Source organism: Callorhinus ursinus, unplaced genomic scaffold (assembly GCF_003265705.2).
Source record: "Callorhinus ursinus isolate GAN/ISIS: 27379988/994484 unplaced genomic scaffold, GSC_fseal_2.0 scaffold10, whole genome shotgun sequence".
Classification (NCBI taxonomy): Eukaryota; Metazoa; Chordata; class Mammalia; order Carnivora; family Otariidae; genus Callorhinus; species Callorhinus ursinus.
In genome coordinates this window covers 85,461,727-85,488,313 of record NW_027397072.1, presented here as the reverse complement: position 1 = coordinate 85,488,313, position 26,587 = coordinate 85,461,727, and the positions used below count along the sequence as shown (strand labels likewise).

The following is a 26,587-nucleotide window of genomic DNA, read 5'->3' as shown; positions in this document are numbered from 1 at the left end:
ATTCAAAGGTTGCAAAAGTCACCCAGGATTAGTTGTATTATAAAAGCTATTAAGCTTATTCCTGAAGTTTTTAAAAAAAGTATATTCTACATATTATCAATGAACAAATATCATTAAATATCATTAAACTGAAGAATGCTTGCTCAGCTTCTTTTCTAACTATTTTGTTTGAAATGGATGTTCTTGCTAATTTTAAAATAATACCAGTTTGAAAAAGTTTAGATGAGTCATCTGTTATTATAAAAGTGGCTGTTAAAATTAAGTCCTTAAGCAGAATTCCTTGGAGAAAGGGCCAAATGCAGGCCTGGAGCAGAGGAAGTACAAGATGATCCTGGAATATTCTGTGCCCAAAAGTAAGACAGTGCTCAAAAATGATGTGGACGTGGCCTACGACTCAGGAACCAAGTTGAAGAGATTCCCACTGGCCAGACCAGGGACAAGGTGAACATTGAAATCAATAGTAAGTGCAACAGATTATGCTCCTCTGAACAAAATCAGAATCTATGACTACACATTGATAGATATGTGTGTGTATACATATATGCATATATATCGAGAGAGAAAGAGAGAGAGAGAGAGATGGAGAGACAGAGAGATGGGAGAGAGAGAGAGAGAATGGGAATGGAAAATCTTGTCCTTACAACAGAAAGCAAAATAGTAAATAAAGAAGTAATGGGGTTAGGAAATCATCAATAGATCCTAAAACTAGCAGGTGAAAGTTTAATGAGAAGCCACATATTGATATGGTCTCAAAGTATCTCCCCAGAAATCACTTGTGAATTGCAAAGTGAAAAGTAAGAACTTGATAGTGGAAAACAAAACTGGCAGATGCCATGTTCACCATGCGGTCAAATCTAGCATCATGAGTAGCAGGATGAGCTGACATCAGATGCTGCCTGGCAAGATGCTCTGAGAATGGCACAACATTGCTTCTGGAGTATTTCTGCTAAAAAATGCATACCTAAATCAAATTATATGAATGTATCACACAAACCCAAATTGTGGATTTTCCACCTAAGAACTGTCCTACACGCTAAAGCAATGTCAAGGTCAAGAAACACAAAGAAAGGCTATTCCAGATTAAAGACTAAAGCATCTTCTGAATGCATAATTCTGGACTAGACTCTGGACTGGGAAGAGTACTATCTGTAAAGGACAGTATTGGCAATGGGCAGAATTTGAATGTGGGCTGTGGATCAAGTTATAGTATTGTATGATGTGAAAATTTGTGATTTTGATTTTGATAACTGTACTGTGGTTATTTAAGATAAAGCCCTTATTCTTTGGAAATGTACTCAAGTATTTAGAGGTAAAAAAAGACAATTTACTTTTAAATGGTTCAGAAAAATAGAACAAATACAAAGAATGATAAAGCAAATGTAGCAAAATATTTAACATCATGAATCTAGATGGAAGGGACCAGGTACTCTTTGTACTATTCTTGTAACCTTCCTCTATCTGAAATTATTTCAAAATGTTACAAGTTTGTAAAAATAAATTTCTCCACTGCCAAAATTATTAAAAAATGAAATGTCACTAAACACAGAAGCCTCCCTCTACCGGAAGGAACCCAGCCCTGCCAACACCTTGTGCCCACTGAGACCTACTTTGGATTTCTGACCTCTAGGACCTTTAGAGAAATGTCAACAAATTCAGTGTGTAGACCTTGTGTTTATCCTAAGTGAAACAAACTTACTCTAAGCGGATGCTTTCGACACAATCAGGACAGGTTGAACATGAGACTAGATATCATAGGATAGGCATATATCAAGGGATTATTGTTGATTTTGTTGGGTGTATTGTAACTCTGTGAAGAAAAAAGTCCACACGCATTAGAGATATATTCGAAAATATTTACAGGTGAAATGCTATAATGTCTGGGACTTGCTTTAAAACGTTCCAAGTTAAAAAAAAAATTCAACCATCAGCAGCTGTTGAGGCAAGTGATGGGTGTATTCATTACGCTCTTTCCTCCTCTTTTGTGTACGTTCACACATTTCCACGGTACCTTTGTTAAACTTTACAACAAAAAGGAAAATCTTTCCAAGGAAATATTTCTTTGTTAGATGACCTTATGAATAATGATTAGTAAGTAGTAATTTGGTTTCTGTCATTTTCTCTTCAACTTTTTGACATTTGAATGCAGGTTGAACTGATGTATTTTAAAGAAAGCAATATTATACATATATTGTGATATTATATATATGCTATTCATCTGCTCCCAGATTTCTAGGGAGATTAATGATGAGGACAAGTATTGAAAACACTTGTGTGCATGTTGTCTGTTCTTTTAGTGATAAATCCCCTAATACGTCATGGTTCAGATGACTCTCCTTATCTCCCACTGAGCAACCCCCTCATGACAGATGCTGTCATAGTCCCCAGATCCTGCTTCAAGTGGAACATGCCCAGGCCAACAGGTGCAGCAAAGGACTTTATGCAGACAGCAGGGCAGCGGCCCGGGGAGCAGGGGACTCAGGATGCAGGGGCAATTGTCTTCTGGAGAGCCAAGTCAAAGGGCAGAGTTGACAGATGGAGGGCTGTGGGTAAAGCTGGGGATGAGTCTTAAAGATCAGTAGAAAGAAACTTGGCAAGCCCTATAATGAAGGACATTCTTTGCAAAAAAAAAATGCAAGCCTGAGCAAGGATCCCAGAGCAAGAAACAACCTGGTAGCAGCCAGAAACTGGATATGGGAGGCATGGAGCAGAGAGGACACGCCCAATTGCTGAGGGTTGGTCTGGCACACCCCTGCCAGGGGGCTTTCCAGGTTGTAAAAAATAGCTCCATGGAGAAGAGGCTGGATGGAATACAGCTGGTGGCAAAGGGGTAGATGCAGTGGTCCAGGGGAGAGGCGAGAGGGGAGTTGGGGACACCCCAGAATCTGACCCAAGTGACTGCTGGCCTGGGGGTGCCCTTGCCTGAGCTAAGACACACAAGAGAAGGGAAAATGTGGGGGGAACTAGAACCCATTGGGTTTGGGATATGTGGTGCATGCAGGGCCAGTCATGCAGGCCAGCAGGGCTTTCCAGAGACATCAGGACCGGACTGGCCATGCGGATGGATGAGATCACCTTAGACAGGATCTGAAGACAGAAAAGAATATAACATGGAAGGAAGAAAGGCAGGACACACAGGGAAAGAAGGGAGAGGACCAGAAAGAAGAAAAGATGCCCACCAGCCTGCACTTACCACTGGTTTACAGCTGTTGAGTTGGTTCCCCCAGTTTTGGGAGGAAGTCTGTGACCCTAAGCTATCTAGTACCATCCGTACCATCCGACCTACACAGACATTCGGCTGCCACTAAGACAGCACTACACATTGAGAGCCCCTTCTTATCCTCTCTGTGTCTCATGAAGTCACAAGAATGCAGCATGAGGTCTGTATAATGATGCCTGCAATGGTTTCCAGCAAACTTTGGATCAATTCTAGAACATTTGGCCACACGACCTTCATTGCTGAGGTCATGGTCATGAACGCATAAATCATTTGATACTGAAATTGATCTCTCTGTCAAGCCTCACTCCCCTCCTGCATACTGACCGAGGGAAAGACACCTTTCCCTCAGTGCATTATTACAAAAATACTTTTAACGGAAATGAGAAAGTCTTAAATTTCAAAAGCTATTTGCTACTCTGATGTTTGATTGCTTCTACTCTGAGGGAGCTTTCCTCACTGCAGTGAAGGAACCAAGTGAGCTTAGATAACACTCCTTTGGGGGGGTGTTGGAAAGTGGTTGCTGCTCTTGGAAGCAGGGGCTGACGTCTGAGCTGCGGGGCTCAGCTGGAGATCACAGGAGAACCTGTGATCTGGTTATGTTTCCTCCACTTCCCAGAGCTCAGTTTCCTCCCCGTGTTTTTATTAGTGTCCTGGTGCTCTGTGACAAATGATCGCATGCTGAGTGGCTTAAAACAACACAAATTTATTATCTTACAGTCCTAGAGGTCAGAAATCCAAAGTAGGTCTCAGTGGGCTCAAGGTGTTGGCAGGGCTGGATTCCTTCTGGTAGAGGGAGACTTCTATGTTTAGTGACATTTCATTTTTAATAATTTTGGCAGTGGAGAAATTTATTTTTACATTCCTGAGTGTTCTCTAAATTTTGTAAGCTTCGAGAGCAGAGTTGTCCAGTAGAAAATATAATGTGAGCCACATGTGGGCTTTAAAATTGTCTAGGAGCGGGGGCACCTGGGTGGCTCAGTCGGTTAAACATCTGCCTTCGGCTCAGGTCATGATCTCAGGGTCCTGGGATCGACCCCCACATCTGGGGTCCTTGCTCAGTGGGGAGCCTGCTTCTCTCTATTCATCTACCCCTCCCCCCACTCATGTGCTCGTTCTCTCTCTGTGTGTCAAATAAATAAATAAGTAAAATCTTTTTAAAAAATTGTCTAGTAGCCACCTTAAAAAGGATGAAAGACTAGGAAGGATGATCTTTAATGACATTTTGTATTTAGCCCAGTGTATACACAATATCACTCCAACGTGTAATTAATATTAAAAATGTATGATGAGGGATGCCTGCCTGGCTCAGTTGGAGGAATGTGTGGCTCTTATTCTCAGAGTTGTGAGTTCAAGCCCCATGTTGGGTGTCGAAATTATTTAAATAAATAAACTTTAAAAATGTATAGTGAAATATTTTCTATATTTTTAATTTCAGTATTGGACATCTGGTGTGAGGTTTACACCCGCAGCCCATCCCAACCCTGACTTCCTCATCGTTTGTGCCCAACAGACACTTGTGTGTGACAAGTAGCTATAGCACCTGACAGCACAGTTCCAATTACTAAACAAATGTTTCTCTGTGGAATTCAAAAGGGCTTTTAAATTTAAATATTTTTAAGAATTTTTACATTGAACTGAATTGAATTTTGGAATCATCACTGATCATCAATTTGCTCTCAAGCCCAAGATCTACAAGTGCCATGATCTGTCTTGCTCCAAACCAGTGATGGCCTTTACATCACTTGAAGGTCAGCATGTTTGACTCATCAAAGGAGAAGTTAAGCTCACTTTTCCCCTTTCACTGAAGTTCCTTCTGTTAAGGAAACTGTACGTGCCCAAAAAGTAATTCAGGCTCATACCTCGACTCAAGATAGCGGGTCCTTTACAAATAAACAACTTTGAGTTACATTTTTGCATCATCCTTCAGAAATGATTTATCTTAGTAACATTTCAATCCTTACTAACGACATGAAGCTATGTGGTTTTACATGAGCTGATCCTATTAACTCAGTGGGGACAAAGTTATGTACAGGAATTCGAGATTGCTGGTTGAGGCCATAGTCTCAATGTATAACACCAGGACCATCCCATAAATGCAAGATTTAGACAGGACTCTATAAGGTGGGACAGGTGAGAGCATATGGGCAAATGTAAACCTTAGATTAATGCTAAAAACAACTAAAAGTTCATGCATTAAAGTTGCTATTTAGTGACATTATTTTTTTTTCACTATGAAAATGCTTTAATGGTGGTGTCTGTACAGCATGTGACGTCAAGACAGGAAGGAGAGCAAGTGCACACAGAGAACAGGTTGTGAGTGAATAAAGAGTTCACACAGCTTCCGCGCGCTTTACCAGGTAACAGCTCTAGGCCACCTCCTCCTCGGCCTCCTCCTCAAATTCGCCCGCCTCCTCGGCCGTGGCGTCCTGGTACTGCTGGTACTCGGACACCAGGTCGTTCATGTTGCTCTGGGCCTCGGTGAACTCCATCTCGTCCATGCCCTCGCCCGTGTACCAGTGCAGGAAGGCCTTGCGCCGGAACATGGCGGTGAACTGCTCCGAGATGCGCTTGAACAGCTCCTGGAGGGCCGTGCTGTTGCCGATGAAGGTGGCAGACATTTTTAGCCCCCGGGGTGGGATGTCACACACAGCTGTCTTCACACTGTTGGGGATCCACTCCACGAAGTAGCTGCTGTTCTTGTTCTGCACGTTCAGCATCTGCTCGTCCACCTGCTTCATGGACATGCGGCCCCTGAATACTGCGGCCACGGTCAGGTAGCGGCCATGGCGTGGAGTGACATTATTTTTATATTGAAAAAGGCACATCGTTTTTTAGAAAATAAAACCACAATACATATCACCAGGTTCCTGTCAACAACAGCATAGCAACCAGCTGGTATATGATTCATTTTTCACAGGAGTATTTTTAGATTTGTTTTGACTTGTACTCCAACTGTTGCAGGGTATATTTTGAGAAATAAAAATTAGTCTACAAAAGCAAAGAGTAAATAATGAGTAGAGTACTTAATATCAAATTGCTATTGCCCATTTAATAGTTCAAAAATCACTAATTATCATGCTTGAAAGCCACAAATGGTCTCCATTCCTTGATAATATTCTACTAGTGGATAGTATTTTTCTCTTTGCTTAGAATATGCATTACCCATGGTGAAAATTGAAGACTCAAATCTATCTTTTTTTAAGACTGTCAGTCTTGGGGCGCCTGGGTGGCTCAGTCAGTTAAGCGTCTACCTTCAGTTCAGGTCATGATCCCAGCGTCCTGGGATCAAGCCCCACCTCAGACTCCTTGCTCAGTGGGGAGCCTGCTTCTCCCTCTCCCTCGGCCTCCCACTCCCCCTGCACACTGTCTCTCTCTCTCTCTGTCAAATCAATAAAATCTTTAAAAAAAAGACTCTCAATCTTACGCTATTCAAAAGTAACAAGAATACTTAAAGAAAAGTCACCTTTTATTCATGCTTTTATTCAAGAGATAATGTGTGAAACTTACTCCTTGATCTTGGTGGAGTATCTTGTTTTAGACCAAGCCCTTCGTATGAATAACTAGGAAAATGGAACAAAATATAATAAACATCTGTGAAGATCCCAGAGATACAAGAAGCTCAGGAAAGTGAGCCTTACGTTTGATCTGACTTTTTCTTCTTGAGACATTTGCCAGCTAAAAGCAGACTGAGGGCTACATGTTCAGCTTACAGAGCAGCAGTTGAAAAGCTAGCTGAGGCTGGAACCGAGGTAGGGGGTGGTTGGAACAACAGAGGTCCAGAATCCCGTGAAATCAAGAGGCCTGAGTAAATCCCTAAGCATCCCAGTATGGACATCAGAAGAGCTACATCTTAGAGCCAGGCGTGCCAGAAATAGGTTACCTCACAAAGAACAAGGCCCAGCTTCAAATCAGCTCAATCTTTGTACTAAGGACTCATCCTCTGTGAAGCAAAAGTAAATTCTCTCTTGAGGACTATACCATCTCATGGAGTCCCAATTTAACTATAATTACATTTAGAGAAATATCTGGCATGTATATAAAAATAAGCAGGAACCCAAAAAGATTGATACTTACTGAAAGCTAAGAGTAAAAAGTAGACACCAAAAGAGACTCTGAAGAGATCTAGATATTACAATTTTTCAGGCTCAGACTTTAAAATAACTACAAGAAATTTAAGGTTTTTAAGAAATTAAATAAAAAGAAGTGAATTTCAGCAAAAATCCAGAAATAATAAAATAATATACAAAGTTCTAGAAGTAAAAAGTTATCTGAACCCACAGATGGGTTTAACATCCGATTAGACATAGATTAAAAACAATGCTAGTAGACAACTCAAAGATAACTCAGAAGAAACGTGTCCATGATGAGCCATAGAAGGATAAAGACTGGGGGAAAAAAAATCACAAAATACCATGAACAAATATCAAAAAGACCTCAAACAACCAATAGTATATTTAAAAGATCACAACCAAGTTAGATTTTTCATGGAAAGTCAGGTTGCTTTAACACCTGAAAATAAATCACTGTGACTCACCACATTAATAGAATAAAGGAGAAAACACTATGATCATAATCAGCATCAGTCAATGAGAGAATGAAATTTTTAAAGTTATAAAATTTACAATATTATCAAAAACATCAAGTAGCTAGGAGTAAATCTAAAAAGAGATGTACAGAACATCCACACAGTGTCACGGGTTCTGAGAGTTTACCCAACTTGCAAGCCAAGTTATTCTGCTACAGGTGCATGGGTGTTGGCAGAAGATATAAGACTCCTGGATCAGAGACAAAGGACAGTGTAATATTCACAGCACTGCAATAGCCAGGGCATCAGCCTCTCACCAGTTTCTCAAGCCGTGATTCCTGCGGGGCAATATAAAGAGTTCCAGGTGATGCCTGCACGTGAAGGATGTTGCACTACAGGACAGAAACACTGACTTTAGGGACCTTGAATCTCTGATAATGGGTAGGAAGCATTCCTGATCTTTGCCTCAGAGAGAAATATTACCGTTATCTTACTGAACAGTTATTAAACTTACCCTATCCTCTTGGATGACATTATCCAAATCTTTGAAGGCTATTTGCTCTATAAACACCCTTTAAAGATAGTCCAGACCAAAGCACTTCTGCTTATAGACATTCAAAAACGTGAAAGATCCACAAGGATTGGGGCGCCCGGGTGGCTCAGGTGGTTAAGCGTCCAACTCTTGGTTTTAGCTCAGGTCATGATCTCAAGGTGTGGGATCAAGCCCCAAGTTGGGCTTTGTGCTCAGCGTGGAGTTTACTTGAGATTCTCTCTCTCTCTTCCTCTGCCCCTCCCCACCACTATCTCTCTCTCTAAAATAAATAAAATCTTTTTTTAATAAAATCTTTTAAAAAAAGATTCCTGAAAATTGTCCTTCAACACACAGAAAATCATAAAATATTATTGATGAAAATTAAAGAATAACTAAATCAATGGAAGTCTATGTCATGTTCACAGACAGGAGATTTCGTTTCACCCAACCTGATTAATAGAATCCATGAAATCCCACTCAAAATCTCAGGAATTTGTTTTTTAGAAATTTAATAAATTGATTCTAAAATATACATGTAATTCAAAGGGCCAGGAATAACCAATACACCATTGGAAAAGAAGAGGGAAATTGGAGGACTTACATCACCTGATATCAAGACTTACTATGCTTTCTATAACTAAGAAGCATGGTATTGGTACAAAGATGGGCTGGTATCTATCAATGGGACAGATGAACGTAATAGAATAGAGGAGCCACAGATATCTATGCACACTTGATTTATGACAAAGGTGTTTCTCCAGGGCACTGCAGAATCATGATACTTTTTACATAAGGCTAGATCAATTACACATCTGATGGAAAATAATTAAATTGGATTCTTTACTCACATCATACACAAAAATCAAATTCAGGTAGGTTGTAAATCTAAATGCAAAAGCTAAAACATTAAAGTTTCTAGAAGATAACTTAGAACATCTTTATGACCTGGAGTAGGCAAAATTTCTTAGAAAGAAAGGAAAATATTGATTAATCAGTTACATCAAAATTAGAAATCTCTGTTTATTGGGCACCTGGCTGGTTCAGTCGGTGGAGCATGCCACTCTTGATCGTGGGAGTCTTGAGTTCAAGCCCCATGTCTGGTGTAGAGAATAAATAAATAAATAAATAAATAAATAAATAAATAAATAAATCCCCAATGGGATACTGCCACATATCTATTGGAATGACTAAAATAAATTTAAAAAAAGAAATCTCTGTTTACCCAAAAATATTAATAGAATAAAAATTTAAATCACAGCCTGGGAGAAGATATTTGCAATACTGATCACTAAAGGTGGACTCATATCTAGAACACACCAAGAATTCCTACAAATCAAATAGAAAAAGCCAGACAATCCGACAGAAAACTGGACAAAGATTTGAGTAGGCAATTCATAAAAGAGTGTATCTAGAAGACAAAAACACAGGTGAAGAAGTGGCTTTTTTGGTAGTAGGAGAAAAACACATACTAAAACTGTAATTCGAATCAGAATTGCTAAAATACTAACAACACCAAGAGTTGGCAAGGGTCTTGTGCAACGGGAATGCCCACACCAGTGGTGGGAAGGTAAGCTGGTACAGCGCTGTGGGAAAGTGTTTGGTTTGCAATATTGACTAAAACTGCCCAAGCACACGCCATACCCACCAGCTCTTCTCCTTAGTACATGTAGAGGAATGTATACACTATACACTAAAAGACCCATACAAGAATGTCGACAGTAAAGACACAGAGAGAGAGAGTGAACCCCAAATGCAGTCTCATTATAACCTAATCTCAGAAGCCAGGTACCACCCCCTTCTTCTATGTTTTATTCAAACAGATCATTTATGCACAATCACATGAATTATCTAGGGCACAGTGTAGAAAGGCCCAAACAAGCATGTAAATACCAGGAGGTGGGGATCAATGGGGCCATTTCAGCAACTGGACACTACAGACCCTGTGTGAAGGAGGGAAAGCACAGGATGAAGGATGCTAGGCGGCAATGTACTCTAAAGAAGGTTTGACCAGGGCTGTCAGGGAGTCCCTGAGCCAAAACAGGCCATCAGCAAAGCACTGTGCCTCCCAAGAAGGGAAGTGGCTCCATACCCCTGCCACGCTCAGTCATGGGTAGGCACAGCTCCTGGGCAGCATGGCATCTGGGCAACAGTGGCCTAGAACTGGGAGAGCTACAGCTGGGCCCTTGGTCCTGCAGTGGGAAGTCTGGAAGGCGTGTTCTCACGGCTACAGGGAGCCCTATGCGGGGCTCGATCCCAGGACCCTGGGATCATGACCCAAGCAGAAGGGAGGTGTTTAACCCACTGAGCCACCCAGGCACCCGTCAAGCACTGTTTTGAATGATTTTATGAGTCCATAAATCCAAGCATCCAGTGATCATCTTAACCAGGCCATATGAACATTAGACACATTTTTTTTTAACTTCTCTCAACCCCTGTGGGCTTCAAGTTCTTACTTTGTAAAATGAAGATAATGTTGACTCAGAATATTCTGTAGCTCACCTGCCAAGTGAAAACAGCATACTATGGTGATGAAAAAATATCTTATTTCAACAAATACTCAAGTGAGAGGCCAAACTCCAGGGGGGAGATATGCTAGCATCCTGTGGAAAAGACGTGATGCCCAGGGGTGGAAGGTTGCTGCACAAGAGATGGGCTATCCTCCTCCCGAGGGGCCTGCCCAACCTCCCAGAGGGAGAAACCCACTGAGATCTCTGTGAGGCAGCTGTCCCTGCCTGAAATATGACATGGGACACATCAGTAGGTGCGAGGTGAATTCTTCCGGAGTTGGGGAAAAGCCAGCGATGTGACGATGTGACAGGTGCTCCAAAAGCCTTATTCTATAGATGAAGTAACAGAGACTCGATCGGCCTACAAACCTTGGCCAAGTTCGCACAGCTAGGGGCTGGGACTCAGACCCAGGGCTGTCTGATTTCACATATTCCCGTTCCAATGCCAGAGGTTCTTACTCACGGCACGGTCCATGGGCCAGCAGGATCTGCACATGTGGGAAGTGGTTTGAAGGGCAGATTCTCAGGGCCACCCCACACCAGCTGGATCAGAAACTCTGGAGGTAGGACCAAGCAATCCGTGTTTCAAAGGGCCTCACAGGCAGCTCTGATGGCTTCTCAAGGGTTATGCCCACACACCATACCATGCTTTCTCCCAAAGGGAAGCTCATTTTTGTTTTTAAAGACCTAAGAGCAAGGCAGTTCTGGGGTGCCTGGGTGGCTCAGTCAGTTAAGCATCCAACTCTTGGTTTCAGCTCGGGTCAGGGTCTGGGGGTCATGGGATCGAGCCCCGCATCCGGGTCCATGCTCAGTGCTGAGTCTGCTACAGATTATTTCTCCCTCCCCTTCAGCCCCTGCCCACTTGTGTGCTCACGCTCTCTCCCTCTCTCACACAAATAAATAAATAAAATATTTATTTTAATAAAGCAAGGCAGTTCTACACTTTACATGAATATTAAGATCTCCTTACGTTATAGTTCGGATTTGTTTCCATCTGTCCTTCACTGGATGAAAAATAGGGACCCATCATAGGCTGGTTTCTGTCATAGGCTTGGGACTTTGTCTAGGGGTGCCAGGCCTGGTTCAGATAACAGATTTGTTATTAAAGCTGATTCACCTAATCTCTCTGTCCCAACTATACAAGGGAAAAAATAATATCCAACAAATCTTACAATGTTGCCGCAAGACATACAGTGCTCAAAAGATACGTGTTGAATGGCTATAAAAATCTCATTGATTGAAAGCAAGGGGATTTATTATTGATTTTCTCAGCCCATGAAAGATTTAAGCCCACGGATATGAAATGTTTTGAATAACAAATAACATAAATAGACTATTATGGTGGATTATTAGGAGCAGCAATAGAAGTAGAGCATTGTGGTAAAGTGTGATTAAGTGATGAAGAATTCAGACTCCCTGGGCTCCAATCCCAGCACAGCTTACTGGCTAAGTGACTTGAGCATGTTACTTACCCTCTGATTCTCAATTTCCTCTTCTGAAAAATGAGAGAATAGTAACCATTAAGAGAGATTAAGTGAGTTCATACCTACTATTTGAATACCAATGAGAAATTTTCCTTGACTAGTCAGGCAGAACTAGATTCTCTCCCCTGAACTCAGACAATATTCTGTTCATACAATCATTTCACTGGGTGCTGTAGGATGCCCAGGAATAAACTACAAGATGCCCAGTTCAATTTAAATTTTACATAAGCTAGGAATAATTGTTTAATGTAAGTATGTCCCACTTATTGCAGGAGACATACTATAGTACAAATATTCTAGAAAATTATTCCTTGTTTATCTGAAATTCAAACTGAACTGGACATTGTTCCCCCCAAATCTTCAAACCCAGTTTATCACCCTCACTTTGGTGGGGAAGAGCCTTGCCTTACTTAACTTTATATCCTTGGAACACAGCAGAGTTCCTGGCACACAATAGGTGTGCACTAAATCTTTGGTAAATGAAGAGGAAAGACTTCCATGAAGGGCAGTGCTTCCAACATTGGGCTGCTCCAATTATTTTGTTGTTCTAACACAGCTACATGACTTGAGTGTCAGGCTAGCTAATTTCTGCAGACTCCAGTGGTCTGTGCAAGTAGCATTTGCTTTTTAGTTAGTGCCTGGAAATTATCAGGAGGAGTTTAAATATGCCTAAATTCCACACTGTAAAACTGAGCATTCCCTTTTAGCATGACAAGGGCCACCATATTGGAAAACAGAGCCAACACATCTATTCAGCACTCTGTAAGAACTTTCTATGTAGCACGTACCGGACTAAGAACAGGAGACACAAAGATGGATAGCACATGGTCTATGTCTTTCAACAGTAGATTTTACAATCTAAATGAAGGGGTAAAAAAGAAAATAAACCCAGGAAAAAATGTTGGTTTGAACTAAGGGATTGGGGCCTCAAGAGGATCACACATTAGTTCAAAAAAGAATATTTTGTTTCTCTTTTCCAAGCAGAGAAAATTTCCTTGGACATGCATCAAACTCAGGGGTCTGCATCCTGTTTTCAAAATACAGAGTGATATAGTTCAGGTCTGTGAACCTCCTCTCCCTCCTGAGAGACCTTGAAAGCTCAGCTACTTTGGCTAAAAGACTTGAGTTGAACCCTGGGAACCAAATTTCCTTGTATTAAACTTCTTTTCTTTTTAAGGTGGTGATGAACACAACCTTTGAAACGAGATTCTTTCCTGGAATCTGTCAAAGCAGGAGCCCTTTGCTATGCTATTTCAAAAACATTTTGATCTTGGATTTTATCAACCCTGGGAAGAAGGGTAGAATATGGCAAAGGAAGAGGAGGAAGAGGCAAGAAAGGGCCCAGAAGAACACAGGGAACTCTCTTTTGCTTTGCCATCAGAGCTAATGAGCAGCCCCATCCATGGCATCCCAGCCGTTCATATAATAGTAGGACTTGTGAAAAATAATTGGATTTATAATAGGCCTTTAGCAGTCAAGTCATCTCCTGAAGCTGAGCCAGGGAATTACAAGCATGAAAAATTAATCAGCCCTCAAATGGAGCCATATGAAAAGAAAGGGATGAGTTTCTGAGATGAGCAGAGTGGATTTGATGTGTGCTTACCTCGAGATGGATTCATGTTGAGTGAGAGAGAATCACACACAGACCCAAGTCTTCAAACTTCCCGAGACATTTGCTCTTCTTCCCCCTATTATTGAAGTGTCTCATTATTCATCTTCTGAGGAAGAATGAAGTTTTGCAGGGCTTAACTCTGGTTAAATCTCAAAATATTTTAAATTCCATCACCCAAGATTTTAATGGATATATAAAAGAGAAGCAGGAAATTGTTCCGTGACTGACTAAAATCACAGATGTTTCAACCTGAGAAGGTTCTGGAAGGACATCTTTTCTAACTCTGCATTCTAGAAATAAGGAGACTGAGGCCCAGAAAGGGCAAGCACGTTGCAGAATCTGATCACCCTGTGAGCGTACCAAGCCCTACAGCAGTCCCGGCCCTCCTCGTGCACGTGAGGATCAATAAAAAGATATCGACTGAAGGCATAAGTCTCATTGGTCGAAGGCAAGGTGAGATGCGTAAGGTTCTCAGTTCCTCACTGTATCTTGTTTCACTTCTTAACAAGTCTTATGTATTGCTTAGAGAATGCAAACCCAACTAGACACTTCAAATTCATTATTATGACTCTCAGCTCTGAAATAAAAGGCCTTCTGAGGGCAAATTTATAACTGAGGTGCTTTAGCACTTCAGAGAAGTGAGAGATCAAAAATCCTTGTCCATGTGATTGTTTCTGTATCCAGAGAAAATTTTCTGTTTTTACCTGATGAAAGGCAAGATGATGATGCCCTGAAGGTACACAGGCAGAGCCTGGAAAAGCACCCGCTTTCCTAACTCCCAGACAAGGGCTTGATCAACAACTCCCAGCTATGTCATGGCCTGTGAAAGACCAGGCTTCAGGGATGCTTGGCTGGCTCAGTTAAGCATCTGCCTTTGGCTCGGGTCATGATCCCAGGGTCCTGGGATCGAGTCCCACATCGGGCTCCTTGCTCAGCGCAGAGCCTGCTTCTACCTCTGCCTGCCGCTTCCCCTGCTGTGCTCACGTGCTCTCTCTCTCTGACAAATAAATAAAATCTGAAAGGAAGGAAGGAAGGAAGGAAGGAAGGAAGGAAGGAAGAGAGAGAGAGAGAGAGAAAGAAAGAAAGAAAGAAAGAAAGAAAGAAAGAAAGAAAGAAAGAAAGAAAGAAAGAAAGAAAGAAAGAAAGAAAGAAAGAAAGAAAAAGAAGGAAGGAAGGAAGGAAGACAGTCCAGGCTGTATGTTTCCCAAAGCAGTTGCCCTTGTGTGGGTGGAAATGACATGCAGAATACAGTATTAAGTAACAAACCCACCTAACATTTCCATCTTCATCCTAAACAGCATTACAACTCTATGTTTATTCATTCAGTCAGCAAACATTCTGAAGACCTGCTGTGTACCAAACTGGGTGCTGGGGGTGCCACTGCTGGGATCCAGATGGATACGTATGGGGCCTGCCCTGCAGAAGCCCACCCTCAAATGGGAGAGAAAACTACAGGGGCACAAAGAACTCTAGCAGCTTCCAAGAAGTGAAATTTTGAGTAAAACACAGTGTATGTGAACCACAAAAAAGCAAGTGCACTTAATAACCAAGGGAGAGAGAAGAAAAGGACACAGGCTATCGGAAGAAACATTCTTTGCCTCCTACAGTTAGGATCTTACAGATGGGCCTTTATACTGCGTCGGTAGCCTGATCGGTAGCCTGAAGTACTCAAAGGGAAAAGGGACCCCTCTGGTTGTAACGACCTTATTTTGACTCAGAACACCCGTCTTTCTTGGACCACTCAGAAAATGTATTACTCTTCCAGGGGCTTGTTCCTCACCCGTAGTGACTCCCATTCAAATCAACATGTCTTCCGCGACTCGGCAACCCCAGGAGAGAGGGAGGCACAGCCCATTCATTTCCTGCTCCCACTCTCAGATCATCCACCAGAGCAGTGTTCAAAGCCCTGGTCTCAAGAACCCCTTCTACTTTCAAAAACTATTGAGGACTCCAAAGAGTTGGCATTTACGTAGAGTGCATCTGTCGATGTCTGCCATATTAGAAATTACAACTGGGAACAGTTCAAAGTATATAGTATTCATGTTTAGAAAGAATAAACCTACCACAAGTTCACATAAAAGATATATTTTTTGTGAAAATAACATTTCTTAAAATAAGAAAGTTAAGAAGACTAGCACAGTTTTATATTTTGGCAAATCTCTTTTAATAGCTATGTTCCCATCTCTGCTCCTGCATTCAGATTGGGTCAATAGATTATTTTGTTTGAAGTAGATTAATATAACCCAGGTTTACAAAATCATGCTCTTGGGAAGAGGAGCATTTTAATAGTCTCTTAAAGTACTTGTGGATATTCTTCTTTGGTACTACACCGCAACTCAACAAGTGATACTTTTTAAAAAGTTACAGGGAGGAATCTGAACCTATATCAATGAACTGTACACATTCTGTGATTAAAATCATGGGTCTGTCTTCCAATTTGAACAGGCCTTTCCATCTGGCCTTGTTTGGTAGCATCATGCGCTGCTCATTTGAAAAATACTGGCTCCTGAGTTCTGCAGACAGACCTTCTAAACGTTGACTCATTTCATTTTATAAGACCCAAAGTCCCATTTTTAATACCACCACTGATCTCATCAAAAAGCCTGGAAGTACTGGAAAGCTATCCAAGTTTTCCAAACTTCTAACTTTCACTGAAGAGCTTGAATATTATTATTGGCAACAAATATTGCCCCTTATTGTTCATGAAATGATGGACTCCTTTTTTGTTGTTGTTGAGACAATGTCTGCTGGACACCCAATTTTGAATAACTCATTGGTTAGTTGTTCTATCAAATAAAAATGGCGTCCTATGAAGGAAAAGCTGCTACTTGAGCTTGTAAATCCATCACACAAATGTTTTTCCCAGTGACCTCGAGTGCACTTGGGTGCCACAGCTGTGACTTGTCCATCAGCAGTCTTAAACCACCATTGCTTTTGCAACATAAACGTAAACGTCAACACAGTGCAAAGGCAAATACAACTTAGTATTATTATGAAAATTGCTTTCATCGCTTAGATCCACCAAAAGGGGTCTGTGGATCCCACTTTGAGAATGACTAGTCTGCATGTCCAAGGTGGAGGAGAGGCCCTGCATGCTGGAATTTGATTTCATAATTCTCTCCACTTTACCTCTTGAGAGAGAGAGAAAACTAGGGTATTGAGAACAGTCTCCAATTTACCCATTGGGGCATGATTTGTGTTCCTTGAGACCCGATTTTGGTTTAAGTTTACTGAAACTTCTTTTTAAAATGCTGACAGCAAAAAGAAAACCTAAGTTGCTACCACATCAACAGGTACACATTTAACGCTTCCTGGGTACAGGACATTGTGCTAGGTAAGAGCATGCAAAGAGCAGGAGGCATAGTCCCGTCCCTGAGCTTTCTGCACAGACAGAAGGGTATGCAATAATACAAGGCAGCACTTCCTGTCAGATGAGTACAGATTAAAAATACAGCATCTCTTTAGGAAAAAGAGAGATCACTTAAGCCTGGAACATCCCACATCCTGGATAGGGCTAGGTTCTTCACCAAATGTATTGAAGACCTACTATGTGTTGGGCCCCACTCTAGGTACAAGGAATACAGGGATAAATAAGACAAAAATCCCTGACTTCATGGAATGTACTTTCCAGGGAAGGAGACAGGCAATAAGCAAACAAATACATCATCTAATGACAGGCATCTATCATTAGATAGGCATCTATCTAGTTTTTAAAGAAAGCTAAAACAAGGTAAGGGGACAGATTGTGTTGGGGGTTTGTTTGGAGAGGGTACTATTTTGCATAGGGTAGTTAGGGAAGCCCCAAAGAAGGTGACTCAGGAGACAGGACTTCAATAAAGAGAATGAGTGCCTATCTGTAGGAAGAAAGCTCTACACAGAGGGAACTAGACATGTAAACGCCCTGCGACCAGATCATTTGCGGTTCATCTGAGGAACTGCAAAGAAGCATGTGTGCAAAGAAGCATGAAGCAAGCCTGGTTCGTTTGAGGAACTGCAAAGAAGAGAAGATGAGAACCTGATTAAATCCTGGATAGACTGAGAAGCCACTGCTGGTTTTGAGGGGTTTCATCACACACCCTGATCTAGATTGTTCAGACACCACTCTGGGGAACTGACTCATGGAAGGTCACTGGAAGCTGGGAGAAGAGGGAGAAAGATTGTAGAAATCCTGGTAAGCAAAGGCGGGGGCTCAGAGTAGAGTGGTCAAATACGCTAACTCTCTTTGGAAAGCAAGGCAGACAGGATTTTCAGCCATTGGTTACATGGAGACAATTGGAAAAAGAGCAGAATGGAGCGCCTGGGTGGCTCAGTTGGTTAAGCGTCTGCCTTCAGCTCAGGTCATGATCCTGGAGTCCAGGGATCAAGCCCCTGCTCAGTGGGGAGTCTGCTTCTCCCTCTCCCTCTGCTCCTCCCCCTGCTCATGCTCTCTCACTCACTCACTCACTCACTCTCTCAAATAAATAAATAAAATCTTTAAAAAAGAAACATTAAAAAAAAAGAAGAAGAGCAGAATTAAGGATAAGTCTTGGCTTTGAGGGTTGAAAACTCTGGTGGATGATAGTACCATTTACTGTGAAAGGGAAAACTGAGAAACGTATGTGAGGGTTACGTCCATCATCAGCTCTGTTTTGGATACACTAAGTTTGAAATGTCTATTAAACGTTCAAGTGAATATGTTGAGGGAGGTATTAAATATACGATTCTACGTCTGGCGTGGTGGGAGTGGCAGAAGGCAAACTTGGGACCAGAGATATAAACTTAAATGTCAGTAGAATATAAATGGTGTTCTGAGACGCAGGACTGGACAAGACCAGGACAGTGCAGAGAACTGGGTCAGGGCACTGCAACACAGAAGAATCATGGTGGAGCAGAGGAGCCCGCCCAGACCCTTAGAAAAGGCAGCCAAGGGGAGAGGAGGAAAACCAGGTGAACATGGTGTCCAAGAAGTTAAGGGAGAAGAACGACAAGGAGGAGTGATTAATAAACTGTATCAAACACTGCTGGGGGGTCAAGGGAGATGAAGACTGGGAGCCAACTGTAGATTTGACAAGAAGGGTGTCGGGGTGGGGGGCAGGGGAGGCGGAGTTTGCAGCCTGACCACAGCGTGTTAAAAGAACACGGGAAAGGCGAGGACACATAAGTAGAGATTTACATTGCCGGCCATTATTACTCCACAGGCGAGCAAAGAAATGGGACTGTAGTTCAGGAGGACATGGTGGACGCAGGGAGGGTTGTTTTATTTTCTGCTGGAAGTTATTGCATGCAGCATGGTGGAGTGCTCAGAGCAATAATTTAGCAGATAGGCAACCTGCATTTTGGGGGAGAGAAGAGGAGTAACTACCACAGGGGACCCCTTAAGCTGATGAGTGGGAATGGGATTGCCAGCCTTCTATGGAAGTAGGCAGCATTATCCAAATGTAGGTACTTTGACAGATTTGTTAGTGGAAAAGTAGATTATCCTCTCCTTGCTTCTGTTTTCTCTGTAATGTACAAGATGAGATTGTTAGCTGATAGGCAGAGGTTTGAGAAGACAGAAGTGTAGGTGTGAATTACCAGATGAGTGCATGATTGAGGTTGAGAGTTGGTTGAAATGCATAGCCATACATTTACAGTGAAGGAACCAGAAGAACCTCACAAAGAGATGAAATTTGAATTGATCTCAGAAGCAAGGAGAACACTCAGGCTCAGAGATAGTTTGGACACCGAGTTTAAAAAAGTGTTAGAAATATAAGTGCATTGAAATCTGGCACTCTGACAGTCTTGTTCATGACGACAGTAGGTACTGGATAAATGTCTGTTGGATAAAGGAATGAGTGAATGGAGGGATGGATTAGAGAATGCCAAGACATATCCAGAGAACAATGGGTGAGGGTCATTTAGTTCTTTGGACGTCACTGGGGGGGATCAAAGTTGAGAAACAGATAGGAAATTACTCAGGAAGATCTTGAACACCTCGATAAATGTTTTGGCCTTAAACCATCAATACCTGGCACCAATAACCAAGCTTGTTGATAGAAGTTCTGCACTTCATGGAAGCAGGACTTGACGCCGTTCCGGACCATAGGAATCTGCGCACTCTTCACAGAGTTGGGCTCTAAAAAAAAAAAATGCTCTAACTTGGTAGCGTGACAATCCTACCCAGTCACATTATGAAAACACCCAGCATGTGCATTTCAAAAGCCAACATGTCTACTTAGATCTCTCTTCAGACATAGTACAGGGCTCAGGGGAGAACAATAAACCAATTTCACGGGGCCCTTCAAAGTAGAGGGAGAATGTGGATCACACAGCAATGTGAACCCACATCAAAACAGCATGTGTCTCCCTACAAGGTCAAGGAGGCCTCAGAGTGGTGATTCACAGACAACATGCACCCTCAAAGCTTTGTTGTCTCCACGGTCTTAAATGGCATTTAATTGGCTTGCATTTTAATTCCATAGAGCTCTGGGGAGGAGAAAGGAATGTTGTAAAAGAATTAAAAAGCATTTTCAAAGGGAATCATGTTCCAGAGACAGAAAAGCTCATCCGGAAGCTTTTAGGAAACTCTAGGGCATCTGAGGCTGGGCAACAGTTCTGCCCCACATCCTTCATCCTGAGGCCCCCGTAGCTCAAGGACCATCATGATCATGCAGGGTGAGCAGAAGAAGAATCGTCACAGATTTTTTGACTCAGACCTTCTTCCAGATATCTTTACCCTGTGCTGGGTTCTCAGGCTTCCACCACCTAAGGAATTACAGTTGGAAAGAACCTCAGAGCCCGTGTCATCCAACAGCCCAGGTAATGCGGAACCCCTTCTAGACGTCTCTCCTGCAGCTCACCTGGCCCACAGGATCGTGCACTTGGCCACCATGTTTGGGCAAGAAGTTTAAGAAATGGAAAAAAGCAACAGAAATCATTCAGGAAAAAAGCATGTCTCCATAAACTATTCTCACCAAATATAAAACACAATGAATAGAACTGAAGTTCTTTGAAGGAGGGAGTATTTCTCAGGAGGGGCATGGCCTTTTGCTGCGAGCTTCTGCTGGGTGGCATTTTCACTCAGCTGGCCTGTTCCTTACTTTCCTGGTGCCCACAGCCTCAATGTCCCCGGGCCCTGGGTATCCCCTGAGGCAGGCCAGCAGGGAGCACGTGGCTCTCTCCTGTCTGCTGACCCTATCCCCTCCCTCTCTGTGGGGGCCGCTGCTGGAAGCACCTTCTCTCAGCACCACCAGGCCTGAGCCCTGCACTCAGGTTAACTCTCCTAACAACCCGGTGAGTTGGATACTACTACTATCCCTATTTTACAGATGAGTTGTTTTTTTTTTTAATTCTTCCTTCTTTTTTATTAACTTTCTATTTGCATTAACTTTAGATTTATAGAATGGTTGCAAAAATAGTACACCCTTCTCCCAGTTTCCACTAATGTTAATATTTTATGTGACCAGAGCAGGATGATCAAAACCGGGAATACTATTAACTACAGATCTTATCGAGAGTCTCACTGCTTTTTCCAGTTATGTCTTTTTACTTGGAGCCAGCATTGCATTTAGTGCTTATTTCTTCCTCTTGTCCTCCAATACGTGACAGTTTCAATCTTGCTGCATCACTAATGACCTTAACATTTTGAAGAGTATGAATGGGTTATTTTGTAAAATGTTTGGATCACTTGTCTGAGGTTTTCTCATGATTGGGAGGAAGTAATGGATTTGGGGCCAGAATACGCCAGGTGTGCTTGCTCTCAGTGTATCCTATCACAGGGTTGTTACTGGTGATGTTAGCCTCGATCACTTGGTTAAGAAGGTGTTTCTTCATTGCAAAGCTACTACTTTTCACTTTGTCATTGGCATATATTTGGGGGAAAATACTTTGAGAGTATGCAAATGTCCTGCATCTCCTCAAACTTTTAGGATCCGTTGGTGGGTCTGTCTGCAACAGTTAGTACTGAGAAGTTTGCCTAATAGTGATTTTCAATTTCTGTCTATCTACATTTATTAATAGAAATTTTATAAGTAAGAAATGTCCCTTCTCCTCTATTTATTCCTTCAATTAGTTATTTATAGCAGTAGGGGCTTATGGACCGTCACTTTTTTCTATGGGTTATAGTCTAAAACTAGCATTATTTATTTTGTTGCATAAATTGTTCCAGCTTTGGTTTTTGAGAGCTCCTTCAGGTTGGCTCCTAGGATCTTGTGACAAGCTAGGACAGCTCACAGGCAATGACACTCCAGTGGCAATGAGAACACTAAGTACAAGGACTTTGGCTTCTAAACATCATTCTCCAGTAAAATGAATCAGAGCTCCTTGAAGGAGGGGTTGATTCCAGGACCATGGTAAAAAAGAATTCAAGGTGAACTTGAAACATCTTACGGTACCAGAAGGCAATGAAGTGCTCAAATAAGTTTGTTCATTGCTGTGCCTGGCACTCAGTGGGTGCTCAATACGTGTTTGTCAGATAAATTAAGGTCACAACAGCAAGTGCTCAGACCGCTCCAAATATGTGTCCAGGATCACTGGGTGTTCCCAGTGACAACTCAGAGAGCCCACAGTGAAGTTGCCCAGCCCACCAGCCTGTGTCACATCCCTGGTACACACCCAGGAAGGGGGGCCAGGAAATTGTCACTAATGCAGTCTCCGCATCAGGCATGCTAGGCTGCTGCCTCATATCTGCTACGGGCAGAGATACAAGCAGCCCCTATGGGTCCTTTCTGCACACCCTGCCTGTGTTGCTACCCTGTGGTGCATGCACGACACCTTCCACTCTAGGTAGACCAGGCCTCAACAGGAAGGGGGTGCCCTGCCTTCTACACTGCAGATGACAGAAAGATACGATGATTTCTTAGATACAACTGAGAACGGTGCCTGGCAGGTGCTATATGTCCAACAACTGCTAGGTTTTACCATTAATATCAATATCTCTAGGAGTTTAGAAACTGTTTCTTCTCCAACAGCTTTCCCAGTGGGTTATGCTCTGGCCTCTTAGAAGATATACTAAAATACCATGAACACCAGAAGCTTCCCTTATACATACAGTCCTGGGTTGGGGTCCCCAGGAAGGCAAAGTCTGTGCCCCAAGGTGAACAAGGGGAACAGGTAACCAGAGGTTGGAAGCATTTGCACTTGATTCTTCCCCAAACCCTCCTTGGCTGTTTGGCTGGTTGGGGCGGAGGCAGAGGGAGTTAGGAGGGCTAATAGGGACTGGAAAAAGTGCCAAGAGACCTTGGGACCACTTTCTTCACAGCGAACCCATCAGAAACGTCTACCTGCATGGCCTGGGTCCTTCCTGACGTTAAGAAAGGGCCTCAGGTCATCAGGGAAATCCAAATCAAAACCTCAATGAGATACCACCTCACACCAATGAGAATGGCTAAAATTAACAAGTCAGGAAATGACTGATGTTGGCGGGGATGCAGAGAAAGGGGAACCCTCCTACACTGTTGGTGGGAATGCAAGCTGGTGCAGCCACTCTGGAAAACAGTATGGAGTTTCCTCAAAATGTTGAAAATAGAGCTACCATATGATCCAGCAATTGCACTACTGGGTATTTACCCCAAAGATACAAATGTAGGGATCCAAAGGGGTACATGCACCTCAATGTTTATAGCAGCAATGCCCACAATAGCCAAACTATGGAAAGAGCCAAGTGTCCATCGACAGATGAATGGATAAAGAAGATGTGGTGTATACACACACACACACACACACACACACACACACACACACACACACACACAATGGAATATTATGCAGCCATCAAAAGGAATGAGATCTCGCCATTTGCAACGACGTGGATGGAACTTTCCCTTTCAAATAAAATAAAATAAATAAATAAAATAAAAGTTTTTCCCTTTCTTCTTTCCTTTCCACATTAGCACAACCTGCTGACAGTTAGTACTTGACTGTAAAGTGTGTGATGTCTTAGGAATCTTACTTCTGGTTGGGAAATAAAGTATGTGTGATGATGAGGCTGATTCTATTTGAGTCCCCCCAGGAAAGGGGGGAGGAGATAAGAATGTCACAGTGCTGAGGGGCGTGACAGACCCAGAACAAGCCAATCCGGACCACAACGACTGAGGAAAAAACCCAAAGCATCTCCACACCCCACTCCTGGCCCAGCCTGGCTGGGACCAAGCAGAATTAAAGCTCATGACGAAAGATGGGGGACTTTACTGAATGTGAGAGCAAAGGAAGCATTTTATTTCCTTGTGGGATTCTGTTTTCAGAACCCATATTTCATGAATTGTTTTTATATTGCTAGCTTGCTCTTTAGACTATATTTTTTTTGGTAAAATTGTTTAAGTCACATAGTTAAGCATAGTTTTGAATGAAAAAGGGGTGTCATTTCTTGCCTAATGAATGTATCAGGAGGCCCTGGATTCATGTCCCATAATGGCTGCCGTCTGAAGCTTTACTGATCAATATAAGTAAGGCTGTCACAAAGACCAAAAGAGGATGAATGGGGACATCACAGGGAAGCAGCAGGAAATATCTGAGAACCCGGCCCAGGAAGTCAGAGCAGGATTTTCTGATACTCCTCAAGGGTGAGAAGCACTTCCTGATTTGGGGTTGGGCTTCCAGTGATCACAACCAGATCCCATTACTGAAGCTTCGGACAGGCTTCCCTGACTGGCAGGTCTGGGACTCTAGGCCCCACCTGCGAAAATGGGGTGAAAAGGCTCCAGGTAGACAGTCTACATGTACACTAACCTCAGGGTTGGAACAGTTCTCAGGAGCCTTGCTTCCTGCTTTTCTGTAAGCAGGTACAATGCCCCCCCACCCCCACCCAACCCCACTATCATGGTGGTGAGGTCTAAGGTCTAGATCTGGGCATGGGGCCAAGGACTTCCATTAAGTTTCCACCTGGTTCATGTGAGTGCCACACAGAAGTTGAAGCCAATGTCTCAGCCAATGGTTGTGTTCTCCTTCATTCATATGCCCCCAACAGCATCCCCGTAGGCTGGAGTATTCCTGGCTAGAGCAGGGCTTGAGCCATTCTTGGTCTTTGGAAAACATCATCACAGTAAACATTAATCACATCCCATTTTTTCCCAGCAAATAACAATGCTTCTAGAACGCAATTTAGTGGTATGTACCATGGATGTTCTTGCAGTTCTTATTTGACACAATAATTCCAATGCTGATAATGCAAAATGAGGAAACAGGGTAAAACACAAAACTCCAGGAATATCTTTGTTCACAACCTTTATTTTGAAGTAAAAAATATGTTCAAGTATCTAACAATAAGAAACAATTACTAGATTAACTGGATTAACTTCCTGGACTAATACATAGTCATTAAACTTATGGGAACTCTAGTTAAAGACAACAGAATAAGGTTTTTCATTCTAATACTTAAGCAAATGTATACCTATATAAACCTCATAATAGAGACGAGATGCTCTAAAAGTGAAAGACGTTGTTCTGAAAACCTAACCAATTTGTCCTTCTGGGTGGGGTCAGAGGGCGAGGGCTGGCTGTAGAAGCAAAGAGAACATTCCCCTCAGACTTGAGTTCTACATGAGAGACAGGCAGAGTAAGCAAGGCTGAAAAAGGGCGCGTTCAGCCATGCCATCTTTCTTCTCTTCAGTCATTTAGCACACAGAAGGAGCTATACTGGCGGGGTAAAAGACAAAGGGCAAATTCTGTTATCCATTTGGGCAAAACCTACTTCCCCCTTTGACCTTTCCCACAGCTGTGTGCTTTTGTAGGATTGTCTCTCACATTGCCTCCCTCACCCCTAGCTGCAGAGGCAGGCCCTGGCGATGTACCCCACCCCATCCCCTGGCTGGGGCAGGATGGAAAATGCAACTGGACCCCTCTCACCACCTGTAAGGAAGGGCCAGTCATCAGGGAGCAATGGTGAGATTTTTGGAGCGATCGTGGCACAGCCTGGGCCAAGAAAATGGATCACAAGTCCTGGCAGCCACAGAAGTTCATCAGTGGACCAAAGTAGACAGAAACCCACACCCAAAGTCTACAAAATAAACCTCACCTCAACCAGAGGTCACCAGAGCCAGCAGAAAATAAATGTGGAGACCAGACAGCCTCCACCCCCTTGATGCTGTAACTCTGGCTTTCCGAGGCCTAGACACCACCCAAAGAGAAGAGGGAAAGTCTCCTGATAAATTCAACATTTCCTTTCTGTTTCCTTTCTGCTCCTCTCCCCCCGCCCTTTCCTTTCCCATCCCAAATGGGATTGCCAGATGAAATGCAGGATGCTGAGTTAAATTTACATTTCAGAAAAACAATGATATATTTTTTTAAGTATAAATATGTCCCATTCAAATGTCTTGTGTTTGATATGCTAAATCCGGTAACCACGCCCCACAGAGACAGTTTTAATTGGATTAGCCTAAGGCTCCTAGAATAGACATGGTTAAGATTCTTTGGGAAAAAACAGGGCTGGAATACTGGAAGTTTTATTTTATTAGTATTGTTTGCTGCTGCTTCATTTAACATTTCCTCTTACCACTGAACAGGAATAGACACTCCAGAATAAAATCAGCTCAGTTATTTAAAATGAAGTTATATTTTCTGTATATTTGAGTAGTACATTTTTACCTTACCACAACAAACTTGGAGAGGCGGAACAGAATGTGTGAGGAAGTATAAGGAAAAAGTTTCCACATTTTTCATCAGGAAGAATCATAAAGATACTGTCGAAATCTGATGAGTCCAGAAACAAAGACCTTAATATAATTAAAATCACAAAGATAAAGAACTAAAAGCACATT

The 26,587-nt window shown here is 42.5% G+C and overlaps 1 protein-coding gene across 1 annotated transcript; it reads right to left on the bottom strand.

Moving 5' to 3' along the window:
* Positions 1 to 5,432: 5,432 nt before the first annotated feature.
* On the bottom strand, positions 5,433 to 6,042 carry LOC112821547 (tubulin beta chain). Its single transcript, XM_025868790.2, has one exon. It carries the CDS (start codon positions 6,040 to 6,042, stop codon positions 5,584 to 5,586), a length of 459 nt encoding a protein of 152 aa, XP_025724575.1. The 3' UTR covers positions 5,433 to 5,583.
* Positions 6,043 to 26,587: the final 20,545 nt, after the last annotated feature.

Bases quoted from the DNA above. Each gene is read 5' to 3' on its own strand.
- LOC112821547 (XM_025868790.2), bottom strand. From the start codon at position 6,042: ATGTGCCTTTTTCAATATAAAAATAATGTCACTCCACGCCATGGCCGC.